This window comes from Notothenia coriiceps, unplaced genomic scaffold (genome assembly GCF_000735185.1).
Source record: "Notothenia coriiceps isolate Sejong01 unplaced genomic scaffold, NC01 NC01_scaffold00021734, whole genome shotgun sequence".
In the NCBI taxonomy this organism is placed as follows: Eukaryota; Metazoa; Chordata; class Actinopteri; order Perciformes; family Nototheniidae; genus Notothenia; species Notothenia coriiceps.
The window spans coordinates 230556-243055 of NW_011354435.1; the positions used below are offsets into that span (position 1 = coordinate 230556).

The following is a 12500-nucleotide window of genomic DNA, read 5'->3' on the forward strand; positions in this document are numbered from 1 at the left end:
TCTGGGTTTACTATACTATACAGAGATGCTGTATGAGATGCTGTATGAGAAACCAATGTAATTTTGGAAAATTCCACAATATAAATATATTCTAGTAGACCTCAACAATGGAATTATGATCAGTAGAAATGGCCATGACATGGGACCTTTAAATTCTGCATAGATTAGGGCGTAGTCACTTCTAGTGAGTAACAAATTGGGTTTTGTTAAAGGTTAGCTGCTAGCTCTCTGATGCGTTACCCCGGCCCGCCTCAGCTCCACCTCTCTGCACATTTTAGGAATTTTTAAGGAATGTGCTGTCGTCACTGCCAAGATGGCGATGTCAGGGCCCCAGCCATTGAGTTTTGCACGTCTGTTCAGAAACCTATACAGTAGGTGAAGTCAGGGAGACGACATCCATACTTATACAGGGTATGATGTAGGAATGGGTTAAAGTTTTAAGGAAATATGCTTTTTAAGATGAGAACAATGATAGAACTCCCATGCACGGTAAACACGTGTACCTACCACCAGCAGCCGGTTAGCTTAGCTTAGCATAAAGACTGGAAACAGAATGAAACAGCTAGCCTGGTTTTCTCCAAAAGTAACAAAAACTGACTCCAACTATTGATCGGACTCGAGTTGCCAGGCAACCAGGAACAACTAGTCACTGCTCATTGCCAAGTAACAGTCAAGCACATAACAGCGACGCAAAGTGACAAATTAACACTTTAACACTTTTCTGGTTCACATGTATTGTGTTTATAGAAATTAAGCAGACAAGATATAACTTGTTAACCAGTGAGCTTTAGAGCTTCTGGTAGACAGCTCCTGTTACCTTTGAACAAGGCCAGGCAGATAAAATAGAAGGTAATCCAAGGCGGTGTCACAACAAATAAGAACATGGTATCAATCTTCTCATATATGTGTTGCATGCTCCCCCTCCCTCTATTTCTACTTCCTTTTCCATACTTCTTGTCAATCACTTTCAGAAATAGGCAAATCCAAAATAAAACATTTTACTAAAAAATAAAAATTCCTACTGCATAGACTGACTAAAAAACATCCATTAGTGAGAGAGTAAATACACAGTTGCACATTCTTAATCAATCTGTGGACTCAACACAAACTCAAACTGTCAGCTGGACTTGACAGTTGTTTATTGAACTTAGTGCCTTAAACTCTACTCAGTAAGTAATAAGGTAGAAAAAAACTCTGGTATGTTGACACTAAATGTCAAATGTGCAAATTCAGTCAAACCACGAGGAAAGTTTATTAGTATTAGTTTACTGTAATTTAGTTCTTTTTCCATTGTGACACTGGTAAGCAGTAATTGAAATACAATAGGTTGCTGCTGAATTGGCAGCATAAGTAAGTGACTTGTCTTTCACTTAAGTTCTATTGACAGGAAACATCTCGTAGTTATTCTTAAAGCGCCAGGCCTGACACGACCTTTGGCTTTGCCTTTTGAAGAGAATGTAACAAGACACATAGGGAAATGTGAGGTCTAAGCCTGACCTGACATGCCAGAGAACGCTCACCGCGAGCCAGCTAAAATTTCACAGCTGAGCCAAATATCGTGCAGGAAATCATGAGAATGAGGTCAGAGGTCCCCGGGTTCACTAGGACACGTGTCATGTTGCTCTGCTGTATCGTGACCATGAACAGTATGGAAAGAAACATTCACTCAAGTTAACTTAAACACAGTTTTCTGAGGTATGTTTGCTTTTCTTCCATCTTATACTGCTTTTTACTTCCACTCTGCTAAATTTCACAGAGAATTATATATTGTTTTACTCCACTATAACCAGCTTGAGTTTTTAGAATGATTATTTTTGAATATTATTGTCATACAAATACATGTGACCAGCATTTAAAATACAATCAATTGTTCATCTCCAAAATCTCCCTCTTGTTAATTTTAGAGTGGGATTTAGTCAATAAAGTTGTATATTCTTCTAAAAACTGGAAGAAAATATGCCATTGTGGTAAGAAAAGTTTTGCCTGTTTTCAACACTTTCAACATTTGTGAAATTATCTTTCACATAACTAGAACTGACAGGTACTTCACCCTGTTTTATTCTCTCTTGATCCAATATGCATACAATGGTCAGCAGAAGTGTTTTCAGAACTTGATAACCTATATTTATAAAGAGTGAATAAGATTTAAAGTTCCCATGTCATGCTTTTCCGGTTATTAACCGTCCCTCTTTTAATGCATGTAAACGGTCTGCAGATTCACAAACCCTCAAAGTACACCCTGAAGCGAGTAAAACTCTAACACAGAAAATACCTGTCTATGCTGCCCAGAACGCCTCGTTGGAGATTTTTATTTTTTCATTGTTTTCTTCTTATAGTGTAGTAAGTACAGTGACGTATTGGGTATAGTGGCGTAACTTCCTCACACACACACACTCAATCTTTTCTCAGCTGCAGCTCCGCGGATTTCTCAGCCTGAGACGGCGAGACGCGGCGGGGCTCGGCCTGGGCTCGTTCTGAGCACACACGCAGACTCACAGCCAGGCTGCAGGTATGTGTGTGTGTGTGCTCGGGCTGAGCGGGCTGAGTTCAGGCTGGGTTTCGCTGTGTCTCGCTGTCTCACAGATCCCCCGCAGCAAGCCAGCTCACACTGTCCGCTCCTCGCAGCAGCGAGCCTCGCAACGTCCCGCCAACACGGCACCCAGACCCCACGCAGCATTCTCATCTGTTTGTCATTACTGGTGTCATTTTCTGGTTGCTAACGCCATTGTAACACATAATCACTGATGTTCCGCTGTAACGGTGGTGGACTCATCAGAACAGAGTGGGCGAGCTGACCAATCAGAGCACAGTGGGCTCACAGGGAGGGGGGGGGGAGCTCCTATCCCCCTGTGTGCCTTGGAATACACATACTATACAGAGATGCTGTATGAGAAACCAATGTGAGTTTGGAAAATTGCACAGTATAAATCTATTCTAGTAGACCTCAACAATGGAATTATGATCAGTAGAAATGGCCATGACATGGGCCCTTTAAGTTTGTGCAGGTTTAGAGGCACAACCATCTGAAAAGGTATTTATGCTGCAGTGCTCACATATGAATGCATCCCTGAGAATAATTCTATAATCCAAACGTAGAAGTAATACTTACAATAATAAGTGAGCTATTGTATACGACAATTTTGCATTGTGGCTTTAGTACCCTTACTCACCAAAGGATCTACTTTCTCTACTAAAGAAAACTAGAACAATGATGGCTGAGCAAGGCTAAACCAAAGCTTGTTAGACCAATAAAGATTTAGTTCACATGGCGGTTTAGAAGTCTTGACATTAATTATGTTGGACAGGCAGGTTGATAACATAATGACGCTTCAATCACATTGTTTTGGACAGGATGATTCACAGCTTCTTCTACTAGTGCCATGCGCGTGTATGCATTAAATTGTTGCGTCTTCATTCTGCCATGTAATAAGGCACATAACAATGAGCACACATGTTCACCGCTGACCTCTAAAAGAACATATAATCGAAAGGGAACGTTAGTGGCCGATTAGTCTGATACCACTGCATTCCTCAAGGTTAGAAATCCATTACTGAGATTCTTATCCTTTCTTTCCATGTTCGGGCGCTGACAATAAAAGAGTAATCACAATATGAACCCAAGTTGAAAGCCTATCATTATAAGTAGCACACTTGTGTCCCCATGCTGTGACTCACAAGCGTACTTCATTCAGCCTCCCACTCCTATCTGCACATGTCATCTCCTGCTATGTCCTTCATCCATGCTCACGTCAGAGGAGGCTGGCTGTTCTCCTACATCCCCTGCAGAGTGCAACCAGTTGGATAGGAAGCCTGGTCCAAGTAAGCAACCTCTTTGCAGAGAGCTGTGATCGACAGCAGACACTGAGGGGCCTTAACACTGCCTGTCTAATTACCAGGCCTCATGGGGGACGAGCAAAACAGCACACGGTGTACGATATCAGCTCAGTGTGCTCTTTCATATCCTGCTCTGCGTTTGATTGTGTCCTTGCCTGAAGCCCAGCCAAGAAGCATCATCAGAGTCTTCGCCGTCTGCCCCTTCAGTGTTGTTACTCCCTCACATGCGCTCTGGCCGGCGCTCAGCAGGCTTTGTGGATGCTCTGACAGACGGAGACAGAAATAGCTCCACAAATAGACCCATCCTCTGGCTCACAGGGGAGCAGTAGCCCCACTTTTTGTGTGCTCTGCCTCAGATTTCGCATGTGCCTCGGGTCAAAACAAGTTAGCGAAGAACCACAGGGAAATCAAATTTGGAATTACTAGATTATACTGGGTGTATCGAGGGAGGAAGAAAAATGTGTCCATAAATACATGTTGTTGTGAAAATAGGTTGATTTCTGGAGTTTTTTTGGAGTCTGTCAATAACTCAATCTGGAACATTTAAATTTCAAATGACAATAAAAAATGAGGATGTTTTATTCACCTCGCATCACGTTTAGTAAAAACTAATTCCAACAACCTGCGGTTCTGTTTTAATCTAAAGCATAATACATTGAGAGACAAACTAGCTCTGAATATATTTAATGAGAAAATCAAAGCAGCCATTTATCTCTGAATGCCATTAGAGTAGTATCAGATTACTGATCTGAAGGCGTCCCTTTTTAGACATGTTACATGATGCTTTCTGGGTGAGAGGAAGGAAGTGGCACTAAAATCTCAAGTGGAAACTGAGTCTGCACAAGGCCAGCGTAATGTAGAATAATACATTTATCTGTATTGAGGTTTCTTATTTCACTAGTTAACCAACAAATGTTTAAAATTGTTAATGGACGGATATTCGGCATATACTAACTCACAATCTCATACCGGTTTCACAGCATGGATAAGTGTGAGGTGAGAGCTCCATCTGTGATGCGGCTCCTGCGTCTTTTTCTGGTCGTCATATCGTGACAGACACAAACATCGGCTCTTCCCTGGACCTCCATGTCCTTGAGCCAGCCTTTCTTAAACAATCCTCCTCTGCCGTGTGACCCTTCTCTTTTCAACACCTTGCATCATTTTTGTTGGTTTGTGCAGAGAAATAACAAAATCTAAGCTCTCAGGTTCTGAATCCAGCATTGAAAGACCTGAATTTGCTGTGTTGCCAGACATTTTGAAATATAAATAGAATTATGTGCATCTTGGTTTGGATTCATCTTATCTAGAATGATAAATGTCTATATATACTGCATATATATATAACTTGATAAATAATTAACAACTGAGGCCTCAAGCTATATATCTTCGAATAACTGCGGCAGGAAATATAGAAAATTAGGAATCCTAAATCAAAACAGGGGCTTCAAATCTCTGAAACGTTATCAAAATAGTCCATCTACAGACTCCATCCCAATGACAAATAGCACATGATGTTAAAGCACACCGATGCAACAAGCTAAATGTCCTTTAAAATAAGCCTCAAGGGGCAGGATTTGATTTATGTAATTTATTCATCCACATTTCATGTTCCTGAAAGTGCATCCAAGCATCTCCCGGATAAAAAAAAAAATCAAGCTGCACTACGCTCTAATATAAAAAAATAGATAAAAAAATCAATCTGGTTTGAGAAAGTATTAGAACGATTTTTTTTCTAAAATAATAATACTTAATCATAAGGCAGAGTTCTGCAAATAAATCTTACTTAAGAGCCCTTGCTATATTATATAATATCCTTTATATTACACTCGACAGAGACCTTGTAAGAGTTATCTAATCAACTAAAGATATGTGCTCGCCGCCCACATAAATATTCACACGTGGTAAGAAGGTAGAAAGTGAAGAGTCTACAACAGGTTTCATAAAAAAGGAGATAACACATGCTTCCACTGTCTAGACCGCATTACTCATCCTCACTGTAGAGTTTTACTGCCTACAGCCCAGGCTCTCAGGCTCAAACGCACGGGTTGTAAAAAGTAGCACATACTGATTAGTTGCTTCAACCCAATGACTCTGCATCTCTTATCACACTGAGGCTCAGGACGTCCTCCTCCATTATTGAGATGGGGTACAGTAAAGCCTCTCCCTCTATCACGGACTCGCAAAAAAAAGTACTTCAAAAACACAAATCCTCCCTCTTTTCCTTCCTCACTTCTTCTGAAGTCTCTACACCCTCCCTCCTCCCATTCATGGGTGAGTAATCAGTGGGTGGATACTTGAAATGGCTCCCATGGCTGACCTTATAAGGATGTCAGGAAACGGCTGATTTCAAGTTTTAGGGCTCAAATGACTACCCTGTTCACGTTTACCTCCATAGCTTCAGTGCCCCTCTATCTGTTACGGCCAGTATCCCGTCTTTATCAGCTCAGATGTCACTCTGGGGGATAGGCCCGCGCTACCGGCTCCACAAAGGACCTCTGGCAGCATGAATCCTTCAGATAAGATGCTGGATTCAGTGCCTGCTGACATCCTGAAAGCCTCTATATGTTATATGGTCAGTGGTGGAGGAAGTACCTACATCTTTAATACTAAATTGTTGAAGTACTATGTTACATGGAAAAGTCCTGCATTCAAAATCTTACTTAGAGAGAAGTAAAAACGTATCCTATTTAAAATATACTTAAAGTACCAAAAGTAAAAGTACTCCTTATGCGTATTTCAGATATTAAATGAATGAATTACAATTATTGATGTTAATGTGTTTATCCTAGCTGGTAAAGGCACAGCTCATTTGAATTATGTTATATACTGCTGCTGGATATATTAACCTATAACTGTATATATCAATAGTTTTTTCAATAATTAAAATGTATTAGCTAATAATCTAAAAAGTTACTAGTAACTAAAGGCTGTCTGATAAATGTAGTGGAGTAAAAAGTACAGTATTGGCTTCTAAAATGTAGTAGAGTAGAAGTATAAAGTAGCATAAGCGCTGAGAATATTCAGGTAGAGTACAAGTACCCTTAAATTGTACTTAAGTCCAGTACTTGAGTAAATGTACTCAAGTACAGGACTGTTTCACCATATATGGTGAGTATGGTGAATATGGTGAATTTGCTCTGCTGATGGCAGGCTATATTGTAGTCGTTTGTGCCATAATATCATGGACTCTCTGTTGCTCTACCATCTCCAATCCAACCAATTAAAATGTGAGCCATCTTTTAAAAAAGTTGTGCTATGAAATAGTTAAAACCTTATAGTTAAAAACGGGCCTTTTAAGACTTTTTAGTTTCAAAAACTTTAATACAATTCCAGCAACTGTGTTTGTTTAAACCATAGATAGACTGTATATATAAATATTTATATATTTAAACCACATCCACCACAAGTTGGGCCCGAGTAATAAGAGTTGTGCAGTTAGAAAGAAGTGAGTTTACCACACACCTGCAGGCTGCTCCTCGTCTCAGCTTGGTGCTAACTACATTAGCCGCAGCACACACAGTGTTGCATTTTGGGTAATGCAATTTTATAAATGGCTACAGAGAAAAACAAAAAAATATGAAAAGCTACTGTCAGTCTTCTCTTCATACATCCGTGTGACTGTCACCTACTTAAACCCGTTTGTCTGTGTGTGAATGGAGGTTCTTCCAAACTAAATTTAAAAGACATTATTTGCATCATAGGCTCTCATCTCTCCACATGAAGCCACTTGTAGTGATTAGAGCAGATGATTATAATGATTAGACAGCTAGAGAGCGTTTCACATTTAATCAATTCCTTAGAATTAACTTGTACCTCATTTTGAATATAGTGAATGAAATCTTGTTGTCTTTTTTGTTAGTTCAGATGTGTCCAGCCACACACAAGTGATACTACTAAACCAGTATGCAGAGCTGTATTATTTAAAATGTGCATTAGGTCAGAAGATAATCTGAAGTCGAGCAATAATTTTGTTATTACATTTCTCAGAGGAAGTGGCCTGCACTGGTGTGTATGCCTACATTTACACAAGTAGTAATGTACAATTTTGAGATTCCTATTTATTTATTCCTTGTTTATTCTACTTTAAACATCTACTTCACTAGGCTATATCTCGCTGACAGCTATTTTACTGTTCACTCTACTCTTTATTTAACCTCTAAATTGTCATTGTAAATAAAGATTCTACAGCAAAATACATTATAAGTTTAGCAAATATGATCATCAAACATGTTTTTCAGAAACTTAAACCTGTCTTGTTGGCTATATAAATATGGAAAGTACATCAGCAAACGAGTAGATGCAAAGTTTATACAAACATACGCTCTCAGTGTTAGTAACATAATAAAAAACAAAAAAGAGAAAATTGGCAGTGTCACCTGTTGCAAACTCCCCTTAGGCAATGCGTTTTTTCTTTCTCTGGGATTTCATATGAAGCAGCTCATAAAGAAGAAATGTTTTATCTGGCTTCAACCAGGAAACTTTTGGCACAATATTCCCCTTAAGCACTTTTAAAACATGAACTGTCTAGCAGACTTTTCTCATAAAAGAATGATATAATTGTAAAGTGTGGTCTGTTTGAAGACATAGTTTGCCCCAACCCCCCACGACCCAGTCTGTTTCACCTGAGGCAGGGTCTTCCAAAACAAGTTTGAGCCCCTATACAATCCATAGTTTAGACAGAAGCATGTGGGCGTTCAGGATTTATATTACACCAGCTCACTCATGAAATAATCTTTTGGTCAAAAAAGTACCAACCATGGAGAAAGGGAAATAAAAGTGACCAACAGAACTGACAGAGGAAGCAATTTATCTGAATTTGCTAGTGGAGATAAAAAAAAAACTGATCTGAATAGTAGATACCAGACAGAGTAAATTTAGTTAATGGTGAAACATAAAGTCTTATAAACAGAAAACGGTTGATTAGATCATCGTATAAAAGGACAATATCAACATAGTGGCCACTCCTCTCAGGCACAAACTGTCCTTTTGTTCATTACTTTCCCATGGATTCCATTTTGAGTGAAGGCTGGACTTGGATACTTTATTCAAAATTCAGACCAACAGAAGGAGCTGCATAAATAAGGAGTCACGATGTTACTCACATCAGTATTGCTAAGGAACTAAAAGGCTGCAGCTGCCTCAAACTGAAGAACTTGCTCTGCAAAAGGCAGTGCTTTTTAGGACATGTATCTGGGCAACAGGTCTTTCAAGATCGGCTTTTCATTTCATTGCCTCTAGTGGAGATGAGGTATGCTTTGATACAGTTGTGCTGTTACATGTCTGCGTCCTGTATGCAGCCGGATGTGCCTCAGGACTCCTGCCACCTGGAACCCATAAATCTTAACAATCACTTAAGGCATATCTCTTTATGGTGAACAATGCAGCATTTGATGTTTGGACTCTAAAGAGTGACCCTCTGTAATCGTGAAAAAGCCGTTGTATTTAACTAAATGGTTTGGGGCTTTCTCTTTATATGAAAACAGCACATGCTTTGCTATCCTCACACATGGCTGCTTTGCATTAAATAGATACCATTTACATACAGAGCCATAATAAGGAGAGATTGCATACATATTTAACATCATTTTATCTATTTAATTGAATCTAATGTAAATGTGTTCTGACTCTTATCAACTTAATGTGCTAATGTTGGGTTTTACTGGAAATATATTGATGTATTCTCAATGCTTGTCTTCAACAAATGGACTCCAGATACATACTGTTCATTATGTTTCATTACGTATCAAAAATCGTATTTAGAAAATATAAACTGTTACTTAATGCAATACAGCAAATTACATTTGTATGATGATGCCGAGAGAAAGTGCCTATAACTATAACTCTTTTAATTTGTTTACACACTACCCCCCACCCCCCTGCCTGAAACACCTCTGTTGGACTCCTTTGTTAACATAGTGAAATTACTTTGTTACACTCACGCTTCTATTGGCTAGCGCTCGAAAATATTGTCTGTCTTAGGCTAAGGGGCGGGACATCGCTAAGCAGTTGACCAATCACCATAAAGCCGGCCAGCTAACCAATCAGAGCAGACTGAGCTCAGGTTTCAGACAGAGGGTGAAAAGAGGCGCTGCAGCACCGGCAGTATGAGAAAAATAAAGATCTCTTTCAACTTTAAAGCATGTAAACATGTCACAGTAGGAGCACAAGAAACAAAAATGATCCTGAGAATGAGCATTATACGTCCTCTTTAATACTGCAACAACGGATCAATACACACCTCATTGTTGCCAAAGTAGAAATCATACATACAATCCTGGTCCCATTTGTGCTTGCTTTTGTAATAGCAAAGCAATGGTCCTTTTCTTTAAATATATAAATAAACAACACTCATACACACCAAGTAAAAAAACACAGTTCATAGAAAAACAGTATTGTAACATTTTAAAAAGGAAAAGTTTAAATTTGCTCCACTCAGTTCAAGAAAAATATCTGAGCCCATGTCCTGTAGGAATAGAAAACAAGGCTTCTTCATTAAATTGACCTTGTGTGAAAATCAATGTTGATTCTTTAGAGATGCACTCACAGGATGGGCAGCATCCTGCAGCGGTACATTGGTCACATGGCATTTACAGACAGATGCACTCAACCTACTTGCATATGTCTCACAACCTTATATAGCGTAAATCCAATCACAGGCGCAGGGACAATTTGTCCTCGGAGAACTCTTCCTCCCAGCTCTGACATCTTATCGCAACATAAACAGATCACACACACACCTTTTGTTCTTTCGTACTGTGTAGGAGCGCGAAAGTCCTCTGGGGAAAGTGTGTTATATCTTAATCAAACTATCAAGTTCTATTTAAGGAATAGTTTGACATCTTGGGAAACACTAATATGCTTTCTTGTTGAGCATAAGATAAGAATATGGATACCACTCCTGCATCTGAATGGTCAATAGCTGGAGCAGCAGCTTGGCATAGCTTAGCATAAAAAACTGGAAATAGCTAGCCTGACTGTAAGGTCAAGTTAACATATAGACGTGGTAGTTGTAGTTGTATTGATCGTCTCACTAACCTTTGACAAAGAAGCATTTTTTCACAAGTGACAAACTCTTTAAGAATGGAATCATATCAATGCTGCATTTCAATGTTTGTTGCTGGTGAATTACTGATAAGGCAACCTGTGAATGAATACCCTAATGCTGTGTCTCACTTCGCTTTAATACCGTAATGAACTGCACACACTATGCAAGTAAGTACATAGTATACACAGTGTACTTACTGAAGTATCTCGATTAAGGCACAGCCTAAAATTTAATTTTGAGATTGAATGGAATTATCCCTGGTTAGGATAACATGGAACAGACACAGCTTAAAAAGGCACATGTATTTTTAAGGAAGACTCATATTCAATGTGTATTGTATAAAAGTACAAAATAGGTGCAAAACACATCTAATAAATAGACACCAATTTGAGCAAAAATACTTCACAGTCAAGTCTTTAAATAAGTTAAACATTGAAATAAATGCCCTTCCTTGTGGTCCAGCTCTTCTATCAGGTGAACTGCAGGACTTTCTGCAGAGTCCTCCTGAGTGGCAGCCTCTCCTCAGGCTTGCTGTCGGGGATCATATCAGCGCTCCTCTCTGCGCTCAGCTGGATGCACGGCCTCTTCTCTTTGACAGCCTGCAGCCCTGCCTGAGTGACGTTCCTGCAGAAGTCCACCTTTACCTCCACCAGACTTTCTCCGTGTGTTGCCACACCCTGCAGGCTGCAGTCGGTGATACGGACACAGTTCTCCAGGTGAAGGCAGCGCAGTTTCCTGCAGCTCTGCAGCACAGAGATCACATCCTGGTCGGTGATGTGTCCACAGCCAGACAGGGACAGCCAGAGCAGGTTGGGACACCTGTGGCACAGAGAGTTACATCAGGTTTCCACCAACGTGAGGGAGGAACATCCGTACAAGAGCTGCTCAGTGTCAATGTTACTTGTCAGGCTGATGACATAATTGTGTAGGGAGGGATTAGTTTGTTTGCACATGGATTAGCCTTAGCTTATCAATTCAGTTTGACGTGTGTCCTTATTTCACATGAATACTCTTCACATCTCTCGAATAGAATCAGATTACAGAGGATAAGAGATCAGGTGTATGATCAGAGCCACGTGTGGATGATGTAAACACACCACTGCGAGGCAGCAACATGGTCTGTGTAAAGATAGAGACGTTTAAAACCCAGAATAAATTATCTTTTCATAACATGTTGTCCCCCTGGGCATGTATATCGGTCCACTAAAAGCTTGTGTGAATACATGAAGAACAATTCCAGGATTTTTGATGAATTAATTATAGGATGACCAAAAAGCATTTTCTCATGCTCAATTTTACAGGAAACATTTCAATAAATGGATGTGGATTGTTTGCTGTGAAATGTGTGTCTACTGCATGTTTCCACTCAGTATCAGGAGAGCACTGCAACCTACTGGCAGGCCTGCAGCACAGAGCTCCCTCATGGCAACGGATCGAGGATGTCATTCACGTTCCCTGATGTAGATTACATAAAGACTTACATAATCTTACCACATAACCACATGTGAGCCAACAATATTCCAGTTGCCTGCAAGTGTTGAGGGTGCTGCCCCAGTAACATCTGAACATGGGGTGGCACAGTCAGTCCACGTGCCTGGCTACATTGCTGCATAGAGTGTGG

At 39.9% G+C, this 12500-nt stretch overlaps 1 protein-coding gene across 1 annotated transcript in view; it reads right to left on the minus strand.

Moving 5' to 3' along the window:
- Positions 1 to 10032: 10032 nt before the first annotated feature.
- The window catches only part of fbxl22 (F-box and leucine-rich repeat protein 22), a 6029-nt gene continuing 3561 nt past the window's right edge, over positions 10033 to 12500 (minus strand). The window contains exon 2 of the mRNA XM_010780399.1: positions 10033 to 11698. Within this exon, the coding sequence (XP_010778701.1) occupies positions 11350 to 11698 (349 nt within the window). The 3' untranslated portion in view covers positions 10033 to 11349. The remainder of the gene's footprint in view (positions 11699 to 12500) is intronic.